Source organism: Hesperophylax consimilis, chromosome 19 (genome assembly GCF_061612785.1).
Source record: "Hesperophylax consimilis isolate HC1 chromosome 19, BYU_Hcon_1.0, whole genome shotgun sequence".
NCBI classification, from domain to species: Eukaryota; Metazoa; Arthropoda; class Insecta; order Trichoptera; family Limnephilidae; genus Hesperophylax; species Hesperophylax consimilis.
Window position 1 is genome coordinate 20,617,360 of NC_142854.1, and position 24,574 is coordinate 20,641,933.

The following is a 24,574-nucleotide window of genomic DNA, read 5'->3' on the forward strand; positions in this document are numbered from 1 at the left end:
TCCCTTCGGCAACGGTGCGTAGACGGGAAACACCCCAAACGCGCGCCCAACATTTGTACACGGTTGACATTAATTTGTCACATGAGGACGGGTCGTTTCTGCGACTTATTTTTGAGTTCCACTACTCAGCGTCTGCGTTTCGTCCTTCCTGCAACATGTGCCTCAAGACCCTTGTTGACTCCTTTCTCTCGTCTAAAAGATCCTCTACATAACATGATATAGGCGATGAGGGGTATTATTTTCCTCAGGACCTCATTAATGGAGTTATTGAGCTTACTGAAAAGGAGCTGACGAATGTCGGCCACAAGAGGGAAAGTTTGTTTTTCTTACCGTTTCTCCAGTGCTCCCCTTAAAGCCCTTCTCTCCGGGGGGGCCTAGGTCCCCCTTGTCTCCGTCCTCCCCGGGAGATCCCACAGGCCCTGGAGGTCCCGGAAGGCCCCTTAGACCCATGATGCCATCTCGACCGGAAGGTCCTGAAACCAATATGCCAGTCAAAACCCAAAAAAAAAATGTACACCATGAGACTGCTAGCGTATCATTTCATGTAGCAATAATGGCGTATTCCCGTTTAGAGAGAAGGTGGTCCATAGTGATTGTTTCCGTGAACCGGCTTTGTCTCGTGCACTCTGGGACTGGAATGATATATTAAGGCGATGCACTACGTCGTGTAATATTTTAAATCGAGCCGTTATCAATAACACCCCTTACGTAGATGGCGATAAGGTTTGAATTCGCGCTTAACACCATCCACCTGTATTTATGCCAGAAAAAAACATGGCCAAAAAGTGCCTTTTATTTTATTTTGTGGATGTTCAGGCATAAATATTTAATTTTTTTCCGATCATTTTATAAATAACTTAATTTTACAAACTATACAATAAAATGATAACCGAAAATGGGTTCGTAAGTAGGAGATTTTGAACTTTAAAACAGTTTTCATAGGCCTTATACATTATTTTTTTGCTGGGCTTATAAAAAGACTTATCTAAAAAATACTCGATTATTTCAAAGGTCAAGATGTATTCTACTCGCAGTATTTAATTAAAGCATCTGAAACATTTCTAGGCGACCAAATTTTCAAACCAAAAATACATGATTTTGCATTACTACGTAGGGCATCGCCTTAATCAGCTTATCTTGTCAGGGTTTCTACTAAAGAGCAACATGACGACCGTAACTAGCTTAAAAATCAACTTAAATACGGTAAAATACAGATCAGTTCTAATGAAGGATAACTCAGAACAGATCTTATGTTCTATGTATGTCTTATTTCAACCCCAAAACCTTCCATTATCCTTTACAATTTGAGCCCTTGGAACAACAAGGTTATATCTGACTCGGTAATGTTATGCGATGTTGAAATCTAAAGAAGTCCTAAAGACCAATATCGACCACGACATTGCACAGATATAACCTTATAGTTCCAAGGGTTCGAATAATTACTGTCTTCATTATCAATTTGTTGTTCCCAAACAAATTCATATTATATTACAAACCATTTAAACACAATATTGAGTCATTGTTTTACTACATGCTTTAAAATATTTCCAATATAATATAATCTCACCCGGTGGTCCATGTTCACCCCTGTCCCCCTTGACCCCAGCGGGTCCCGGTGGTCCCAGGGCTCCATCTCGCCCCACTGCCCCAGGTGAGCCCTCTGCACCCGCCTCTCCTTGGCCCCCCTTGTCTCCGGGGGCGCCAAGAGGCCCTGCGGGGCCAAGCTCACCTTTCAGACCTGGCATGCCCTTGAATAGGATGATAATTATGTTAGCAAAACATTATTTATTTATTAGGTAGAATATTTTTTACAATTCAGGTTTTCCAGTAATGTAGGCCTCACTGGGTGGCTTGCCCGTGCTGAGGCCTTCATTTTATAATATGAAATATAAACTACATAATACATTTAATGAGAAAAATTAAACATTTAAAATTAAAAATACATAATATTTATTTATTTATTTATTTATCTATCAATATAAAGTTTTTACTTGTATTTATCGACATCTGTCTCACTAGGGTACACCTGTGTCGAGACAGACGTATATAATATATTTAAAATTTAAAAAAATAGAACATTGAAAATAATCTTGTGTGTTTGTGAGTGATGTGTGTTTATATTGGTTTTGTGTGTTACGTGAAGGTTTTATTTGTATTTTATGCTATGAAATTTTGGTAATATTGTCTTTTTTGTTCTTTAATCCATTTTGTAATTTTGTGTGTGAATTTATTTTTATTTTCCTCAATTTTAATTTCAAGTTTTAAACTGTTGTAAGCTTTTATTGCATGGTATTGGTAGTGTCTTTGTCCAAAGCTTGAATTTACTGTCGGAGTTTTTATGTTTTCTTTGTACGCTTGTCTAACTGGTCTGTTAGTGTTATTTATACATTATATATATTATACATTATAAAATTTGGAACGTGCCGCAAATATTCGAAATATTCAAAGATTCGGTTGTCTGTGATGATACGCTTTAGTTATTCCCGCGTGAAAGTTTATTGAACTCAAATTTGATTGAATTTTAGTGTCGTTTTCAAAATTGGATCTGCTTGTATGAAAGTAGCTACCAAAATTCTATTTTTTTATTTCTTGTCTCACTAATTTGTCAAAATATAAAATTTAAAGATGTAAATATATGTTTTTAAGGCGTATATTCAACTTCACAAATTCCAAAATTAATAATATAGTGTTTTAAATATATAATTTGTGATTTAAGCTTGCGACCTCTGAATTCTTAGTCGAAGATTGTAACCAATCTAAAACAAAATATAAATAAATTCTTACCGGCAGTCCATTATTTCCCCTTTCTCCGGGAAACCCTGGCAAGCCCGAAGGCCCGGGGGGTCCCGATCGACCCTCTGGTCCCGCCGCACCCACGGGCCCCACCCTGCCCGCATCGCCGGGGGCTCCTGAATCCCCCGCGGGTCCTGGGACGCCAGGGGATCCCGGGTCCCCGGCGGGACCGGGTTCTCCCAGGGGTCCGGGTAGACCCGTCGGGCCGGGGATCCCGATGGAACCTTGCGGTCCGTTTTCTCCCTGGCAAAGATTATTAATTTGAGTTACATATGATTATTGAATTGCACTCAAACAGATGTACACGTAGTAATCGTAATATAGACACAAACCATCAATACGGAATACAAAAATTTGGTCAAATTAAGGCCAGAAAAGACTAATGAGGAGGGTAAGTACCAGATATTTTTTTTTGGACAATGTATTATTAGCTTCCCGAGGGATCCCTTTAGAAACATTTGAGAATTTAGTAATACGTTCATCAGAAATAATTAAAATAAACCCCACGGAAAGATCGATTTTCTAGGCCTGCTAGTCCATTACATCGGGCCGAGCGCCAAATATTGTTTTACACGACTTAATCACTTTTATTTTAGAGATTTGATAAGGCAAATTCAACCGCAGGTCTGTTCAATAAAATAAATCGTGCTTGAATTAAATAGTGCAAGTAGAACATACATTGGCCTTTCTTTTAAAAGAGAATTTTTATATATGCCTAGAAAAAAATAAAGAAACAAGCCTAAAAAAAAAAGTGTAAAATCTCCTACTTATGAACCGCTTTTCGGATATATTTTTATTGTAAATTGTGGCATATTAAGTTCTTCAGATTATGATCGGATAATATTTTAATATTTTTGCCCGAACTTCACAAAATAAAATAAAACATTTTTGTGATGATTATTTTTTTGCGATATCATTATCCATGCTTCATTAATCACCTAAAAATGTGATTTAAGATAATTTTCCTCATGTTAATGAGCATTTTTGAGAATATTTTAAATATAATTTATTTTTTAGCTGTCATATTTCTAAGGAACATGTAGCTTTTGAGTTTTCATGCTTCATTTACTGCAAAACCGAATTACAGAAAAAAATGTATAACTTACCGGTGCACCCCGTTCTCCCGGTAATCCAGGAGACCCATCCTTGCCCGCCGGACCCAGGGAACCTGTAGACCCCGTGGGGCCTCTGGGTCCCTCGGGGCCCGGCGCCCCCCGCTCTCCGGGGGCGCCCCCTGACCCCGGCTGGCCGGTATCTCCCTTGGGTCCCGACAGACCCTCGGAACCGCGACGACCGCGAGATCCACGGAATCCCTAAAAATAAAATAAAATACTATTAAAAGATGCAAAAACAAAAAACAATAAACGAAATATACATTTTTTTTAAATTTGGTAATTAATACTGTTAAGTTATTAGCTCAAAAACATATTTTTTCACAGAGACGAAACATATCATTGTTGTATCGGAATTTAACAATATTACCGGTGCAGGCCTTCTTATGGTACAAAATATTGATTCAACAACTCGAGACGAGGAAGAACAACGGTGAAACCAATATAACTATCAAATATGTGAACTCTGTACCTAAAATTATTGAATGTGCGCCAAAAAACTGAAACAGCAAAAAATAAAATGCTACTACCAAAATGTGAGAGGGATCCGCACTAAACTTCCCATGTTGCTGACTTCGGCGGCAACTATCAGCAGTGATATCTTCATTTTAACCGAAACATGGCTCGACTCAGGAATCAATTCCGCCGAATTAGGCTTCCCTAATTTCAACATCTACCGTATGGATAGGAATTCTAAAACAAGTGCCAAAACGAGAGGAGGTGGTGTAGCCATTGCTATCTCAAAAAATCTCAGTTCTTCAAAAATATCCACAAAAAACACATCCATCGAGCAACTATTTGTCAATGTGAACACTTCTAGAGGTAAAATAATAGTGGGATGTGCATACTTACCTCCGAATTCTGATGTCCAAAGCTACAGCAATCACTGCGACGAGGTTGAATCAATTTGTGCTAAATATCCTAATACTAAACTACTTCTAGTTGGTGATTACAATCTGCCACATTATGATTGGTGTAATATGAATTCTGTCAATTCTTGTTCTAATGTTAATATTCGTGTTATTAGAGATATGGCACTGTTCTTAGGTCTAACACAGTGTAATAATGTTCTTAATATAGGAGGTCGTACGTTGGATTTGGCACTGTCAAATGTGTCTGACATCTGTGTTGTGAGAAGTACCGAAATTCTATTACCTGTCGATGTTTACCATCCACCACTAGAAATATGCATGTCCAATCTTAAACCAATTCCTATCGTAAAAAAGGTAGTAGAAACTCGAAATTTCAAAAAAGCTGACTATGTTAAAATTTCAAATTTCCTTAAACAGACTGACTGGTCATTCTTTGATAGCGACGATGATATTAATGTACACCTTAAAAAATTTTACTTCATCGTTAATTCTGCAATTGAACAATTTGTTCCTTTAACGACTTACAGAGAAACTCTATACCCAAAATGGTTCTCAAAAGACCTGATAGACTTAATTTACCTCAAAAAATTATCTCATAAGAGATTCAAACAAAGTCGCCTGGCCATCGATTATACTGCGTTTCAAAAATTGAGGGCAGAGTGCAATAAGCTCTCCGCAAAATGTTACAAAAATTACATTAGTGATGTCGAAGGCTCTATCATGGACGACTCAAATTTCTTTTGGAAATATGTTAAATCCCAAAAAGAAAATGGTACTTACATACCTAGTAGTGTGTCATTCGATTCTAAATTATCCCAAAATCTTCAGGAAACTGTTAATCTTTTTGCTGATTTTTTTAGCGGCGTTTACATTAATGCAAGTGAAGACAGCAATATTTCGTGCTTTGATTTGGTTGAAACTCTTGATATATCTGACTGTAATGTAACCATAGACGATATTATATCTAAGCTGAAGAGTCTTGATTCCCGAAAATCCGCAGGACCTGATAATGTTCCGCCCAGGTTTTTAGTAAATTGTATGCATACATTGTCATATCCTATTCATAAGTTATTTACAAAGTCACTCTCATCAGGTGTATTCCCGGACCTTTGGAAGTTTAGTCTTTTAACGCCCATTTTCAAAAAAGGTAATAAGAGCGAAGTAACAAATTATAGGCCAATATGTATAATGTCTACTTTACCCAAACTTTTTGAAAGCCTAGTACTAGATAAGTTGATATCCCGAATCAATCGAACCATCTCTCCCCTTCAACATGGATTCATTAAAGGTAGATCTACTCTTACCAATTTGATATTGTACACGAATGATATTGTTAATGCCCTTAATGCATCACATCAAACTGATTCCATATATACTGACTTCAGTAAGGCATTTGATAAAGTAAACCACAAAATATTATTACGTAAACTAAAATTGTTGGGAATAAGAGGGAGCATGTTGGAATGGTTTAAGAGTTATCTATTAGGAAGGTACTTAGCAGTCAAGATAGATTCGTTTACTTCTTATACATTTGCTGCCTCGAGCGGAGTACCACAGGGATCTCACTTGGGCCCAATATTATTTTGTTTGTTTATCAATGATATTGTTAATATTTTTACTAATGTTAAAGTCCTGTTATTTGCCGACGATCTGAAGATATACAGAATAATCAAAGACGATGACGATCGCGCAATTTTGCAGTTGAACCTTAATAAACTATGTGCGTGGTGTTCTGTCAATGATTTGCAACTAAATTTAGGTAAATGCCAGATTATCAGTTTTTACAAAGGCAAAAATCCACTTAATTTTTCCTATTTTATGAATGGTGCTAATCTTCTTCGTGTATCACAGATTCGTGATCTTGGTGTTATATTCCACGAGAGTCTACAGTTTAACGAACACATCGATGAAATAACAAGCGATGCGATGAGAATACTAGGTTTTATTTTGAGAATGGGAGCAAATTTTAAAAGTATGTCAACATTAAAACATCTGTATTGCTCGTTAGTACGAAGCAAATTAGAATACAATTCCACCGTATGGTCACCGTACTACAAGGTCCATTCTCAATCATTAGAAAAGGTACAAAATAAATTCCTTCGGTACATTAATTTTAAAATGAAAATTCCAATCGAATTTATAAATTACAATAACTTGCTTGCTGAAACTAAACTTCTTAAATTATCTGATAGAAGAGTGTTAATTGATTTGCTATTTTTATTCAAAATTATTAAATCTTTAATTGACAGCCCTAATTTGTTGGAACTTATTTGCATTAATGTTCCTGCTAGGCAAACTCGCAGTAAAGATACTTTTAAATTTAACAAGAACCTCAACACTAATTATTCTATTTTTTCACCAATTCCTAGAATTCACAACCTTGCGAATAAATACTGTGAACTTATAGATATGTTTGGTTTTGACAATTTTGTGTGCTTTAAAAGGCAACTTATTTCGATTCTATCGGCTAATAATTAACTTTTATAGCTTTAATAATTTTATTACATCTTCTCCCATTCGAAACCTTTCAAGTAAATTATATCCATATTTGTTTGTTTTTTATTTGCTCTACTATACACTTATAATTGTATGCATATACCTACTAACTACTTTTTATACATAACACTATGTTCCATCTCAGATCTTATTATTTCTTATTCATGTCGATATTGCTAAATTCTATTAGTTTTTGCTTTTTACAGGTGCAACTCTTATTTTGTTATTTTTTTTTTTTTTTTTTTTTTTTTTAAATCTCTGTTATAATGTTCTTTACCTCACGAGTAAGTTACACTCTAATTTATATTGGTTTATCGATTTGTTAAACTCACAATTAATACTGGGTTTAAACACACCCACTTACTTACTTTTTATGTTGAACTTTCTTTTACTTACTATTTCATGCTTGGGTATATTTTATATTGAATCCATCTTATTAGTGTTTTGCTAATTTGCACAAAATTTTATTATATGTGTTGCTTTCTTACAATTAACTCCATTTATCTTCTTATGTTCAATTATTGTAATCAATGTAAATGTATATTTTCATGTAAAAGCCCATTAGGGCGTAAATAAAATAATAAATAAATAAATAAATAAATAAACATATATCTGAGTCTGATTATAAAAGGAAAGTGGAACATGAATATAATACAAGGTTTACAAAGAATGAAGGAATGCTTGTTCCAAAATATAATAATAAATACGGACGGCGAACCCTAGAATTTATCGTGACAAAAATGCTTAATATGTTACCCATTAATATATATAAAATTGCGATTCTACAAATAGATTGAGATATATGCTGAAACAATGGTTACTAAATAGAGATAGTTTATATTAATTTAGGTGTGTTAATTGTATAGTTATAGTAATAATATTATGTGTGTATGTATGTAATTGATCATTAACATCCTGTTGACAAACTGCTTTATTGCAGTTTAACGGGATTGTAGCTTGAAAACCAATAAAAAAATTAAAAAAACATATTTTTTTAAAAACAGTTATAAGTTTGCATTTTGTTTTTATTTATTTATTTATTTAACGCCCAGAGGGTTTTTACATGTAGGTGGTAGAATTTTAATGACAGTTTTGAAACATAAGAAAGAAATAATAAAAATAAAATTAAATTAAAAAATAATATAATATTTTCTATAGCCTAATTGTAAATTTCAGTTCATTTGAATCATATTAGTAAGTTTACACTGCATATTTGTTTCCTAATCTTTTTTGTAAAAACGATTAATTTGTGTATTTTAAGATACTTTTCGTACTGTAAATAAATTAATAAATAAATCTTACCCTTGGGCCAACTTCACCCCGTTCTCCTTGAAGTCCATTAGGACCCTGAAAATAAAAAAAATAAATATATGTTAATTAATACAATTTTGTACACAATTAAAATAAACACGATGTATATTTAAAAAATATATAAATACCGATTCTCCCTTATCGCCGGAAGGCCCCAGGGGCCCTGAGGTCCCCTTGTCACCCTTATCTCCAGTAGGTCCTGGATAGCCCTGGGCCCCAGGTGATCCTGTCTTTCCTCGTTCACCCGCAGGCCCTGCAGTGCCGGTTTCTCCTCGAGGTCCTTCGTAACCCTAGAATACTCAATACATTTTAATGGGTGGTACGAGTGTTAGATTATTAGAAAATTCACAATGAATTGGTCAAATCCCAAGTTCATCTCCAGAATAGGAGAAAGCATTCGGAATGAGACAATCGAAAGCACGTAAAGACTGTATCGTAAAAGAAAAAAAGTAAAAACGACTCAGTTATAGATAAAAGAGTCACCGAGGAAGCTAGCAGGTCTATTGACAGGACACACCCACCTCAGGAGACAAGTGCAATTGTTGTTATTGACTCACATTTGCAACAATTCTATATCTGTAGGAATCGTGTGTGAGGAAAATTTTCAATTGTGATGTCAATAAGAAAATTGAGAGAAGTACATTAGGTTAAAAACATAGAATAAAGAATTTTGACAGCTCAGAATACCTACGTGATTGACAGTTGCAACATTTCATTCGATACCTCGTAATTCTATTAAGACAACCTGTGCGGTGTACACGTTAAGTGACCCACAATTTATATAAAAAAAATATATTCCAGGATGTGGGGAGGTTAGTACAATCCCACGCGTCCTATATAGATAAAAAAAATGATCAATTAAGGACAACTATGTAGGGTAAGGACAACTATATAGGGCTTGGGCCCAGCGCTCACTCAGGAGTGGCACTTGGTGCTGGTAGGCTGCGGTCACCAACGTGTTGGCGGAGGCCATTAGCCGCATCCTGGCTCCAGTGACCCGGTGTCTCATCAGGCCGGCAAATCCATTTAGTCCTAATTCGATGAACATGATAACGTATCTTCTGTATCCACATAAAATTCTACAGGCGTCATTATATTGGATTCGGAGTCGTTATAATATAATATCTTATCAAAAGTCTTCTAAGAGAACCAGGAAAGTCTACATGTACTCTGACAAGACATGTTTCAGAAGACCAGGGGTAAGTCAGTTCCCAAATCTAACTAAATGTTAAACAGCTTCCCAAGTAGTTGTGTCAATTTGAAAGGTTAAGAAAACACTGATTACAGGACACAAGAAGTGCCTTGCGGCCGAATTTCGTGATCCAATTATAGGCCTATAATTGCATACAAAACTGTATTTCACCATGATTATGACATTCAAATGGGATGGTGTTTGTTACTTGCCACATTTAGTGTTAATTTTGTAAAACAATAACATGTCTATAGGTTTGTATGTTACTGCATTTCATACCTTTGGTCCCTCGGGGCCTTCTAGACCAGGAATTCCTAGTGGTCCAAGAACACCCTTATCTCCCTTTGGTCCAAGTTCACCTCTCTCTCCATCCAAACCTAAAAAGCCACAAATTATTAAGAATTTTTTTGTATATTACAGATTTTTTCTCTTATGTATGGTTTTAGTTTGTTGGTGAGGTCAATAGATGAGTATCGATGCACTTTGTACTTTATACCGAATTCAACGAGCTCAGGAAGCCAGTGTCCAACAATATACTTATTTATAGACTTCACTGGGTAAAGACCGGCGGCTTCCTTCCTATCACCTAGATGGAAGAATTTCCCAAGACAGCTGATGAAGCAATCTAGTTTACAGAGACGATGAAGTTTCAGCAGTAACAATGGTGTGATAATTTTTTTGATATTATTCAGTCAGTAAACACACTACGCATAATCGAAGTGTTGTCATTTCTCTGCGCCTTGGAAGGGCTGACAGCTACTGACATCGGCATGATTCTTCAACAAAGTGCGGAGCCACGACCATACTCTGACTCCTGCAGTATCAAATTGATAAAAAATATTTAACTGAACCTCTCGATCCTCTGTCTCCTTTATCCCCCATAGGTCCCCTGGGCCCATCGTCTCCTTTGGGACCCCTGCTGCCTGGAAAACCAACTGTACCCTGCAAAATAATAATACATTTTATTTTATTTTATATTATATTTTATTTTTGTATATATATATATATAAACTACAAACAATACAAAACAAAATGAACCTTTGCCTGTCCAACTGGGAAGGATTCCCGTTTCAGGACAGCCAAATTGTGTATTTAGTACATAATATTCTTACAATGGAATGGCGATGCTGTCAAAACAAATTTTGAGAACATTGTTGATTGCATTCGAAATGACAGGATGGTTTCTTTATCCTTGAAAGAATCGCAAAGATGTAATTTATTACCAGGGTCAATTTGGATAACATTAGTAATTGCATTCAGAACAGATGAATGGTTTCTTTCGGGACATCACAAGTCTGAGATTCTTTCCAGGGCATTTTGGAGAACATTTACAATTGTATAGTTAGAATTTCTACATTTATAAATCAGTATAAAACATATGAATCCTATAGTACTATATTTTTAGAAATTACACATTACTAGACCAGAATATATGCCGAATGACATATGAATTTCCAATTTTAAAATTTCGAATCTTTATTTATTAAATGGATAGTCATCATTATACAGGAATCGAAATAAAACCGCACAAAAGATTCACAAATTTAAATTTAAATAATAACAACAATGAAGATCAAGTACATATTATATTATATACACATATTATATTCGTGATCTTCTTGTTTTTAGCACGGTCATACAAAGTTTCAGATACACGCACGTTAGAGATCTCATTTCTAGCATACGGTCTATTATCAACCTTCCTCTGTCAGTTCCAATTTCCGTTGTAGTCCCGCCAAATACCCGTTCTGAGTTTCTGATTTCTTTTTCAGCAAATAGGGTAATAACTGCGCATGAGAGGTATTTTTACCTGTTGTCCGGGATGTCCTTGTTCGCCCTTAGGACCTGCTGATCCTTGCGCTCCTGGGTTTCCAGGTGCACCGTCGGTTCCAGGCAATCCGGGTAATCCAGGTTTTCCTGGCGGGCCCTGAAAAATAAAGTCAATTAGCAATTACACTTCCCTCCATTAATTTGGATTTGTTCCTGAAGTCCTAAGAAGAACCAAAAGGCATCGAGCATGCCTTATTACAGATGCAATTGAAATCCACAAAAACCCCATGAATGTTAATAAAAACGATGGGGCAAAGATTAATAGCTTTTTATATCCGGTGCTTGATGGCTACAACAAAACTACGCGCTGAAAACCACATTCATTTGGGCGCGCTTAAACGGTACCACTTCTATATAAATAAATACACACTTTACCACTGTGATGATGGTCGACATTTTAAAATTGGCTAAAGAATTGTCTTCTATTTGACGTTTTGAGAAATATTTTAAAGTTGCGTAGAGCGCATCTTATTTTGCCCATGTGTTCGTGTCATTATAAAAAAAATGTTCAACAATAACTCTCGGGTTTTCTGAGCCCCAGATGCGACAATTTTGCTTGTTGACGAAGCCACCGAGGTGGAAATGGGCCTCATCACTCAAGATGATTTGCATTTGATTCACTCAAGTGAATTTTAATAATTTCAATGCATTTTTAAAGCGTGTATCGTTCCATTTTTATTAATGACGTAGTTTTTACTTGTCAAATGTCAAAAAATGACAGCTTCAAAAGTAACATCTACCGAAATAGCGGGCTATTCAAAATAACACCTCTTATTGGAAAACCCTGTATTTAAAGGGAATAAGTTTAAACTCTTTTTGTGTAAAAAACATAGAAATACTATAATAAGTTCAAACTCTTTTTTGTGTAAAAATATGGGAAAACTTTAATAAGTTCATACCCTTTTTGTGTAAAAAATATGGGAATACTATAATAAGTTCAAACCCTTTTTGTGTAAAAAACATGTAAATACTATAATAAGTGAAACCCTTTTTGTGCAAAAAAATATGGGAATATTATAATAAGTTCAAAACATTCCGTGTAAAAAAATTACTCGTATGTTCATATGAAGGTTGCAGAAAGAATTTAAATATGAGATTATTTTTTCTCCTTACTTTATTCACCAAACAGATTTTACTGTAGGTATTTTAAATTTTGCCATCCCAGATTATGCACATATGTTATAGCTGTCGGTTTTTTAAGCAGATCAATAAAAATAGCATAAAAGTAATTTTATGATTATATGGGTAACTATACAAACCTGGATCCCAGTTGGTCCTGTGGGTCCAGCGGGTCCCGGCGCCCCCACCGGGCCGACGGGCCCTGACTGCCCTGGAGCTCCCGGACCCCCGCGCTGCCCGGGGGCGCCCTTGGGCCCCACGGCGCCCTCGGAGCCCGGCACGCCTGGAGCCCCTGGCAGACCTGGGAAGCCTCTAGGGCCTATGAATCCTCGTGGACCCTTTGGAGAAAGGACAACATTATTCTGTCTCAAGCCACCGTAGTAAAAGTGCAAAATATGTTTTATTTTCAACTTAATATCATGTAATTCATTTCACTAACTGCTCTGTTCAGCTATGATAAACCAATATTATGATCATTTTAACTGAGTAACTTTTCAATCGGGAATACCCCAAGGATCATTTTTGGAGCCATCACTATTTTAGTAATAATAATATTTGGATGATTTGTTTAGCGCCGTTTTTGTGCAAAATCACCTGTAGTAATGTAAGCTTATATCGGAAAGTGTTTCCTTAAATCCAGAACCCCGCATTACGCATACTCCACTTGAACACTTTATGTTTTAAAGTTCTTCTTTCCGAAAATTACATTATGGTTCTCTTATTTAACATGCTATAGGGATGAACAAAATTCATAGTGTTTCTTTGAATGCTACTTATCTCGGTTGTCGAGACATTTTTGCTCTATTTAAAATAAGTCGTGTTTTATTAAATTGTTCTTTAATTCTAGAGGACCCCGCAATGCTTCGCTATTGCTATTGCCTTTCTCGGGCGTCTCCGACTTCTTCCGCCATTCACTACTGTATACCACACTATTAATGTTGAAAAACTACATTACATCTACTTTGATTCGACTCTGTATCACATTCCGGTGCAGAGATATTGCGTTAAGTATTCCTCGAGCGTCCCCGATTTCTTTTACCAATAAAACCACTATCTAAACACTCCTGGCAATAATAAGAAAACAAACTTTGAAATTTTCAGTGATATCGGTTGACTACGTTTCGAGTTTTGAGAGCACAAACATACGCAAGCTGGTGAAGGATTGTACCTTTTATTCAATAACTTTCAAAAGCTTTTCCATTTGGCTGGTAGGTACTGAATTTTTTTTAGTAAGACTGGCACGGTTAGGTATCAAACAGATATTGTTCCGTACTTACAGCGGGAACTGACTCACTCCATTTTCAAGTCGAGGAAAAGGTCTGCAATGACACAGGACTACCCTAGTGAGATTTAAGATGAGGTGTTTATGTTTTTCTTTAGTTGTGTTCTTTGAGAATTAATAAATAAATAATAATCTAGCTTTATCCGAGAAACTACCTAGGATACAAACCAATTTAATTAGAATCTTTGTTATCATTTAAAAAGGTAGATGCCAAAAATATGGAAAAAATTGTTGCAAGATGATATTGTTAATTCTGAATATAAAATATAATGGTTTAAGACGCCTGTCCCGGTAAGTGAAGAGATCCTGAGTTCAATTCCTAGATGTAACCGTTTTCTTTTTATATTTCTGTGTTTGTTAGTATTATCCTCTTTTTCAATGAAGGGTATACCTTCAATTTAAATTATAAGATTTTTTTTCCTGATTAATCAACGAGTTTGTGGTTATGTAGTGGTACGTCACCACCATAAATATACAGCCAATATATAAAAGCAGAGACAAACAGGGAAAACATAAGAAAATAGAAACGAAATAGAAGTGTCAAGTCAAGTCAAAATCTTGCTAAAACTAAAGTAATACAAAATATCCTCAATTGCATAGTGAGCGACAAAAAACATTCTGACTTATACCAAAAAAATCAAGGTCTTGACGTCAGTTGACGATTCTACATATTCTGGACAATGATGAATTATAAGCATAATTAGTCGAGTGTTGATTGAGGAAGAGCAGTTCTTTATTTCTGAGTCTACGAGAAGGTAAATTGAATGAGATGAGTTCTAGTATCATAGAACATACTAGAAGTTTCGGCCTTTGCCAATAAGCTTGTTTGTTAATATTTCTAACCATATCAACAGGAATGTTTGAGAACGTTTTTCACCTATATAAGCGACAGCATGAAGGAACTCGACAGTATAGTATCGCCCTTGAGGTGTTTTTGCACAAAAACGGCGCTATACAAGTCAACCAAGTATTATTTATTATTATTATTATAGTATCAGCAACCTTGACACCGAGACCGAGTTAATTGCCTACGTTATGCGCTTGAAATTATATCTCGAACTTTCCATTTGTAAAACGTTCTGCTTGTGTTTGAAATTGAGTCGTAATTTATTAATATTTAAGAACACGAACGATACCTTCAGTAATATATTTTTAAAGTAAATAATATTTACTTTTATTTAGGTATAATGTATTGCTTACAAGTTCCCCTGGCAGGCCAGGTTGCCCCGCAGGTCCGTCTTCCCCCTGCGAGCCCTCGTGCCCTGGCAGGCCCTGCTCTCCCATCACCCCCTGGGCACCTCTCTCCCCCTTTTCGCCGGGTAAACCTGGATAAACATATCATATTAATCATATTAATTATATTTAATATTAAGGCCCGAATGCGCTATTGTAGTCACAATTGAATTATTTATTTGCTAGTTACGAGTGGCTCAGTGCGTTTCGCGGTGCCGTGTATACGAAACCATTGAATTAGCCAAATAACAACTTACCCAGAAGGCCTTGGTAGCCCAACTCGCCCTTGTTTCCAGGCATCCCTGTGAGACCCCTTTGCCCGTCTCGCCCCGGTTTCCCCCGCCGGCCTTCTCTGCCCGGAGGGCCCGTTGGCCCCAGCATACCCGCTGGACCCTGAAATCATTCAATAATATAACTTATGAAAGATGAGAATTTTTTCTTGATCTGATTAAATTTGCACCAGACTAGGCACGATGGAAGCTAGATTTCAGCCGACACTGAAACAATTTTCATCGAATTTTCGGCCGAAAATCGTTTATTGACAGAAATTGATCGAAACTTCGGTAGAAAAATAGAAATAAGGGTTTTCTTACCTGTTCTCCGACATCTCCTGGCTCTCCTTTGGCCCCGTCAGCCCCTGGTCGTCCCTCGGAGCCCGAAGGCCCAGTGAGCCCCATGGGACCCTGGGCCCCCCTCATGGAGGTCTGAAATAACAATCATCAATTAATATTCAATATTTATTAAAGGTAAACATATGTTTACAAGACAAGGTTTTATGCGAAGCACAAAGGATAACAAATTATTATAAGCAATAGTTATTAGTCTGAAACACAAATATTAATTGAAAAAACCTTCCGAGAAAACAGTGAAAATATCCCATTTAATTTGTGTGGTGAATATTTCGTCTTTTATAAAACGTATTATTATATTCGGTTCTGATAATTCTGTCAATTTTGAACACAGAAGGAAATCTAGTATCGATTTAATTTTTTATATAATTTTAAAAATTATAAAACTCAACTGTTTTTTTCCAAATATTAATAACTACGTGTACCCGGCGTTACTTGACTTTTCTCTTATTTCAATAAATATAGTATCCATGTTATATACAAGGTGTCCGGAAACTCGTAGTACAAGCGGGAAACTGGGGAATCTACATCACATTTGGAGTCGATTTTGTGGTATAACTTTTTTTGATTTGAGCTTTCGTTTTCGAGTAAATCGAGTCAGAAGTTGATTTTTTTTTTGGTCAAATTCTTGTGAATTATTAGTGACGATCAAAGTACCTAACTAATTAAAACTATTTAAAAGAAAAACAAACAAAGAATTGAGGATTTAAAGCATTATTTTGAAATCGCCCATCATTTAATTCTTTATAATAATAAAATATTCGGTCGCTTCACGGTTAAAAACATTTCGGCAACTGTGTAAGGAGGCCGACAGACGTAGCTATCATCAAAATATGACAAAATTATAGCTGTCTCTATTTGCTCGGTTCAAGAAACACGTGAAAGAAAGACGAACTATAGTTTCCATAAAATAACACGAAGCAGATTGCACATCCGTATCAACAACAAATTCTGTACCCGAGAAGCATACGGATGCAAGTCCAAAAAGATAAATGTTCAGGAGAGCCAAACTTAATAAGTTGTAGAAGAATTCGAAATTTTTTTTTTTTGATTCTTAACATTAAAAAAAACGCCCGCGCGATTAGAGATTTTAATGTAAAAAAAAATCAAGCTATTAAATTTCACAATGCACGCAATGCATTCTTATTAGGTAAATACTAATTAGGCGGAATTTTAGTTTAAAAAAAAAAAAAATACCCGCGCGATTTTGTCTCTAGGCGTTCGTTTCTTCGTAAAGTAACAAGAATACCAACATAACAAAATGACATTTGAAAATAATGTTTGAAATGGACAGTCTCGTTTCACAGAACCAAAGCTAATTTTAAGTTTACGTAATCGAAATTTAGAATGAAATATTTTCCACTGCCCCCAATGCAAATAGTTATTATTTTTGGTAATTATTCGGAATCGCTGGACAAGGATTACATGAAATATTTTTAAATAAAACCTTCTGATTTACCTTAATTACTATAAAAGTAATCTGACTGCATTTGGGATATTTTTAATTTTAGCATTTTAATTTTAAATTACGTAAATCGAAAATTCACTCTTGTTGTATGGGATGACAGCTAGAATGGTTTCTGTTGATAAAATTTTCTTTTGTTTGTATTCCTGATACGAGTGGCTATATTTTTTACCATGTGCAAATACTAGTTAGGTACTATTTTAGCCAAACTCGAATAATAAAATAAAGATATTTAGGTATGTTTTATAAAATAGAAAAATTAAAAAAGGTGATGTTATTATAGGTTAGGTTGGATTATTATAGGTTAGGTTGGTTTATTATTAGGATTTAGGTTAGGATAGATTGGATATTATAGGTTAGGTTGTATTATTATAGGTTAGGTATGATTATTATTAGGATATAGGTTAGGTTGGATTATTATAGGTAAGGTTGGTTTATTATGAGGATTTAGGTTAGGTTAGGTTGGATAATTATAGGTTAGGTTCGATTATTATAGGTTAGGTTCGATTATTATTAAGATATAGGTTAGGTTAGGTAAGGTTGGATTATTATAGGTTAGGTTGGATTATTATGGGTTAGGTTAGTTTAGGTTTGATTATTATAGGTTAGGTCACTATAGTTTAGGGTAAATAAAACAATAATTATAATGATACCTAAATATAAATAATTTAAGTTTTTTAAGTAACATAAAAATATTTTATTTTTCGAGTTTGGCCAAAACGGTACCTAACTAGAATTTGCATTCTGAAATGATTCAAATTCTAGCTACTCGTATCAGGAATACCAACCAGAGAAAAATGTCATCAACAGAAATCATTCCAGCTGTCATCCCATACAACGAAAGTGAATTTTCGATTTACGTAATTAAAAATTAAAATGCTAAAATTAAAAATATCCCAAATGCAGTCAGATTCTTTTTATAGTAATTAAGGTAAATCAGAAGGTTTTATTTAAAAATATTTCATATGATCCTTGTCCAGTGATTCCGAATATTTACCTTATTTTTATGTAATTAAGGTGTATCAAAAGATTTTTTTAATAAAAAAGTGCGTATTGACAGCGACATCTAAAATTTACCTAATTTATTTCAAGTTTCAAGTCTGCATCAAAAACTAATTTCTTCAAATTTTGGACTTATACCCGTATACCCGTGGACTTATACTGATGGGCTGACAATGGCTGACGTCCGGTTTTAGGCCACCCACGCTCAGCATGTTTCGCGACAACTTCAGTTTGCTCATAACGGTATTGTCTAGTAGTCGTATAATTTACGTGTCAACAAGCTATAATTAACCCTTTTTTGTTTTCAGATTAATTAACAAACATTAAATCAAAGTGTGTGTTATTTTGATATGTTAGTGTGAGTTACTATTATTGTGCGTTATTATTGTTTTGATAGTGTGAGTGTTTGAAAACAGTTGTACGTTTTGTTTTGATTTTGAGACTTATCAAGCCTTAAACGAGGTAAAAATTAACTCCGACATGATTAAAATAGTGCTATAATCAATCAATCGGACGGACGAACTGTGCTTATGTGACGATGTGTTATTTATGTGACGTTTATGTTTTGAATTGGAGATCGGAACATCGCTACATAAATATTGTAAGTAACCTTACCCAGCGCGTCGGCGCGCGTCTCAGATCGAATTCCGAAAAAAATTTAACCCTGAAATAGCCGAAAAATATTTTTTTTTGTTTGTTTTTTTTTTTTTTTTCCTGAAAATGCTCAAATCAAAAAACTTTATGTTTATTTGGGTTCCCCATGTGGTGTAGATTCTCCAGTTTCCCGCTTGTACTACGAGTTTCCGGACACCGTGTATATTTAAACCTTCCGGAATAAATGATCTAAATGATAATGAAAACCTTATCAAACTCCGATACATAGTTTAGAAGAACTAAGCGCAGAAAAACAGACAGCCGCGGATAATGATTTTGTTTTACACTACAGGGTTTTCCAATAAGAGGTGTTATTTTGATATTCAATCGTAAAAGATCAATGGTTTCGTTGCTTGTGTAGCACGTAACGCCGTCTTGTTGAAAGTAAACGTTGTCCAGATTAATACCATCCAATTCCGGCCATAAAAAATCATTAATCATCTCTCGATAGCGCAATCCATTCACAGTAACTGTTGCTCCAGCCTCATTTTCAAAAAGTAAGGTCCAATGACTCCACCGATGATAAAAAGCACCAAACAATCACACGTTGAGGATAGAAAGGCTTTTCAACAATAACTCTTGGGTTTTCCGAGCCCCAGATGCGACAATTTTGCTTGTTGACGAAGCCACCGAGGTGGAAATGGGCCTCATCACTCAAGATGATTTGCATTTGATTCACTCAAGTGAATTTTAATAATTTCAATGCATTTTTAAAGCGTGTATTGTTCCATTTTTATTAATAACGTAGTTTCTACTTGTCAAATGTTAAAAAATGACAGCTTCAAAAGTAACATCTACCGAAATAGCGGACTATTTAAAATAACACTTCTTATTGGAAAACGCTATATTTAGACCGATATATTGTCACGATTATGAATTTACTAAAAGTTTATCAGGAAACGGCCTGTAATTCAGTTTTAAGATCATTAACTTTTCCGAACATTTTAGACTATTCCCGAACATTCGAGAATGTTCCGAAATGATCTGGAATGCTCTCGAATACTCTCGAATGTTCTGGACTGTTCTAGAAATTTCTAGAGGGCGAAACTTCCAGCTCTTATATCTTCAAAAGCACGCCTTTCAGGTGAAAATGGGAACCTTCTTCATGGATGGGGGATAGAGAGCTACCACCCTTGAACATATCGGGACTCGTTTCTGACTTCTAGCGGCACGCACATTGTACACGTACTTTTGTAATATACACGGTGTCCGGAAACTCGTAGTACAAGCGGGAAACTGGAGAATCTACACCACATGGGGAACCCAAATAAACATAAAGTTTTTTGATTTGAGCATTTTCAGGAAAAAAAAAAAAAAAACAAACAAAAAAAAATATTTTTCGGCTATTTCAGGGTTAAATTTTTTTCGGAATTCGATCTGAGACGCGCGCCGACGCGCTGGGTAAGGTTACTTACAATATTTATGTAGCGATGTTCCGATCTCCAATTCAAAACATAAACGTCACATAAATAACACATCGTCACATAAGCACAGTTCGTCCGTCCGATTGATTGATTATAGCACTATTTTAATCATGTCGGAGTTAATTTTTACCTCGTTTAAGGCTTGATAAGTCTCAAAATCAAAACAAAACGTACAACTGTTTTCAAACACTCACACTATCAAAACAATAATAACGCACAATAATAGTAACTCACACTAACATATCAAAATAACACACACTTTGATTTAATGTTTGTTAATTAATCTGAAAACAAAAAAGGGTTAATTATAGCTTGTTGACACGTAAATTATACGACTACTAGACAATACCGTTATGAGCAAACTGAAGTTGTCGCGAAACATGCTGAGCGTGGGTGGCCTAAAACCGGACGTCAGCCATTGTCAGCCCATCAGTATAAGTCCACGGGTATACGGGTATAAGTCCAAAATTTGAAGAAATTAGTTTTTGATGCAGACTTGAAACTTGAAATAAATTAGGTAAATTTTAGATGTCGCTGTCAATACGCACTTTTTTATTAAAAAAATCTTTTGATACACCTTAATTACATAAAAATAAGGTAAATATTCGGAATCACTGGACAAGGATCATATGAAATATTTTTAAATAAAACCTTCTGATTTACCTTAATTACTATAAAAAGAATCTGACTGCATTTGGGATATTTTTAATTTTAGCATTTTAATTTTTAATTACGTAAATCGAAAATTCACTTTCGTTGTATGGGATGACAGCTGGAATGATTTCTGTTGATGACATTTTTCTCTGGTTGGTATTCCTGATACGAGTAGCTAGAATTTGAATCATTTCAGAATGCAAATTCTAGTTAGGTACCGTTTTGGCCAAACTCGAAAAATAAAATATTTTTATGTTACTTAAAAAACTTAAATTATTTATATTTAGGTATCATTATAATTATTGTTTTATTTACCCTAAACTATAGTGACCTAACCTATAATAATCAAACCTAAACTAACCTAACCCATAATAATCCAACCTAACCTATAATAATCCAACCTTACCTAACCTAACCTATATCTTAATAATAATCGAACCTAACCTATAATAATCGAACCTAACCTATAATTATCCAACCTAACCTAACCTAAATCCTCATAATAAACCAACCTTACCTATAATAATCCAACCTAACCTATATCCTAATAATAATCATACCTAACCTATAATAATACAACCTAACCTATAATATCCAATCTATCCTAACCTAAATCCTAATAATAAACCAACCTAACCTATAATAATCCAACCTAACCTATAATAACATCACCTTTTTTAATTTTTCTATTTTATAAAACATACCTAAATATCTTTATTTTATTATTCGAGTTTGGCTAAAATAGTACCTAACTAGTATTTGCACATGGTAAAAAATATAGCCACTCGTATCAGGAATACAAACAAAAGAAAATTTTATCAACAGAAACCATTCTAGCTGTCATCCCATACAACAAGAGTGAATTTTCGATTTACGTAATTTAAAATTAAAATGCTAAAATTAAAAATATCCCAAATGCAGTCAGATTACTTTTATAGTAATTAAGGTAAATCAGAAGGTTTTATTTAAAAATATTTCATGTAATCCTTGTCCAGCGATTCCGAATAATTACCAAAAATAATAACTATTTGCATTGGGGGCAGTGGAAAATATTTCATTCTAAATTTCGATTACGTAAACTTAAAATTAGCTTTGGTTCTGTGAAACGAGACTGTCCATTTCAAACATTATTTTCAAATGTCATTTTGTTATGTTGGTATTCTTGTTACTTTACGAAGAAACGAACGCCTAGAGACAAAATCGCGCGGGTATTTTTTTTTTTTTTAAACTAAAATTCCGCCTAATTAGTATTTACCTAATAAGAATGCATTGCGTGCATTGTGAAATTTAATAGCTTGATTTTTTTTTACATTAAAATCTCTAATCGCGCGGGCGTTTTTTTTAATGTTAAGAATCAAAAAAAAAAAATTTCGAATTCTTCTACAACTTATTAAGTTTGGCTCTCCTGAACATTTATCTTTTTGGACTTGCATCCGTATGCTTCTCGGGTACAGAATTTGTTGTTGATACGGATGTGCAATCTGCTTCGTGTTATTTTATGGAAACTATAGTTCGTCTTTCTTTCACGTGTTTCTTGAACCGAGCAAATAGAGACAGCTATAATTTTGTCATATTTTGATGATAGCTACGTCTGTCGGCCTCCTTACACAGTTGCCGAAATGTTTTTAACCGTGAAGCGACCGAATATTTTATTATTATAAAGAATTAAATGATGGGCGATTTCAAAATAATGCTTTAAATCCTCAATTCTTTGTTTGTTTTTCTTTTAAATAGTTTTAATTAGTTAGGTACTTTGATCGTCACTAATAATTCACAAGAATTTGACCAAAAAAAAAATCAACTTCTGACTCGATTTACTCGAAAACGAAAGCTCAAATCAAAAAAAGTTATACCACAAAATCGACTCCAAATGTGATGTAGATTCCCCAGTTTCCCGCTTGTACTACGAGTTTCCGGACACCTTGTATATATTGATTAAATGAATTACTAAATAGATTTTTATGTTTTATATTTATTTGATACTTACAATATGCTGTGCAAGCATTTGTTGCATTGCTTCTGGTTGTCCATCGGGACCTTTCTCGTTTCCTCCGCCTTGCCCTGTTAACTGATAAACCAAAAAATACATACATTATTATATTTACCATCGAAGCAATATTAACGCGAAGCTTAATGCTAAATAACTATTTTCGATTAATCTTTATAACGAATTGGCTTATATTATGAATACCAAAAAATATGCTTTATTTTAATTTTATTTTATTTGGAAAACCAACAGTTATAATCATTACAAGGTATGGTGTAGTAAGTGTTAAATTATTTAACCAATAATAGGTTTTCACTAAGGTATTTTAATTATTTAGTGAACATATATAATATTTATGTTAGAAAAAAAGTTACAATTAGCCTATAGGGATGGGATGGCGGAAGGGAGGGGGATGGGATGGATCTAGTCTGTGTAATGTGTAACATGTACGTATGTGTATTAATAAAAACATAATAATGATAATATAATTATTTATTGATTTTAGGTTTGAAATTGTGGGGTGCTGAGTTAAATAAGTCTAATTTACTGTGTGAAGTATTAAAATTGTATGAAGCACGGTGAAATAGGCTTAGATAAAATGAGGCTTTAGATAAAATGAAGGTTTTCCTATCGCTTTCCTTGAGTAGAATACAAATAAACAAATTGATTCCTTAATAAAAAATATAAATGTAAACTAAAAAAAAATGTTTTTCAATAGAAATGCATGAACGCATAAAATAAACAACTTAAAAAAATACAATATTATAACTAAGTTTATTGTCTGTGACAGTTTCCCTTGACTAACTTTTTGCTTTCTTATTAAATTGTTTACAAAATAAATAAAAACCACTTTTGTGCTTGAAATCGAGCGTTTCTAGACTCATTTTGTCAATCGATTTTAATGCCTATTACCTATATTCGTGACGATATAAAGCATACCAAGAATATACACATTTATGGTTTGTAGCTTCCTTTTAATAACAATTTTTTGAGCAAAACGCATTGTCCAATCTTTTGAATCCATTATAACTCCTCCCTCTTGATATTCCCGCTTTACATAATTTTACAAATTGATTTAATGTTTACATATTTATTTATTTAACGCCCAGAGGGCTTTTATATGGTTGGTACTATAATTTTAATTTGACAGATACTTTGAAACATAAAAAATAAGAATAAAATTAAATTTGATAAAAGCTATGCAACAAGTCATACAAACACAAGAAACAAAAACAGAAAACTACAGCTATTTGTAGGTTTACATGATGTGTTTAGGAGTATTGTTGAAATAAATGTTTTAAATGATCCACAAAACTTGCCAAGTTGGTATTGAATATGTCAACATCACCCAAGTAATGATTTCCCATTGTATTGGTGTATTGTAGACTTCTAAATGAAAAGACATGGCTTGGTGTTCCCTCTTTCTAAAAAACGGTCCATCTCCCCCGATGTAAATAGTTGTTGTTTCTTGTACTAATTAATTACTTCCAATATTTGGCCGTATTTAGCAGGTTGACCA

At 34.4% G+C, this 24,574-nt stretch overlaps 1 protein-coding gene across 1 annotated transcript in view; it reads right to left on the minus strand.

Annotated features, from left to right (window-relative positions):
* The window catches only part of LOC149414971 (uncharacterized), a 39,452-nt gene that overhangs the window by 11,480 nt on the left and 3,398 nt on the right, over window positions 1-24,574 (minus strand). The window contains exons 4-17 of the mRNA XM_089642955.1: window positions 23,056-23,136; window positions 15,834-15,944; window positions 15,498-15,633; window positions 15,208-15,332; window positions 12,866-13,063; window positions 11,587-11,703; window positions 10,628-10,718; window positions 10,056-10,153; window positions 8,713-8,874; window positions 8,576-8,620; window positions 3,900-4,106; window positions 2,785-3,036; window positions 1,568-1,748; window positions 331-473 (exon numbers count right to left, since the gene is read on the minus strand). Coding sequence (XP_089499081.1) covers window positions 331-473; window positions 1,568-1,748; window positions 2,785-3,036; window positions 3,900-4,106; window positions 8,576-8,620; window positions 8,713-8,874; window positions 10,056-10,153; window positions 10,628-10,718; window positions 11,587-11,703; window positions 12,866-13,063; window positions 15,208-15,332; window positions 15,498-15,633; window positions 15,834-15,944; window positions 23,056-23,136 — 1,947 coding nt within the window. The remainder of the gene's footprint in view (window positions 1-330; window positions 474-1,567; window positions 1,749-2,784; window positions 3,037-3,899; window positions 4,107-8,575; window positions 8,621-8,712; window positions 8,875-10,055; window positions 10,154-10,627; window positions 10,719-11,586; window positions 11,704-12,865; window positions 13,064-15,207; window positions 15,333-15,497; window positions 15,634-15,833; window positions 15,945-23,055; window positions 23,137-24,574) is intronic.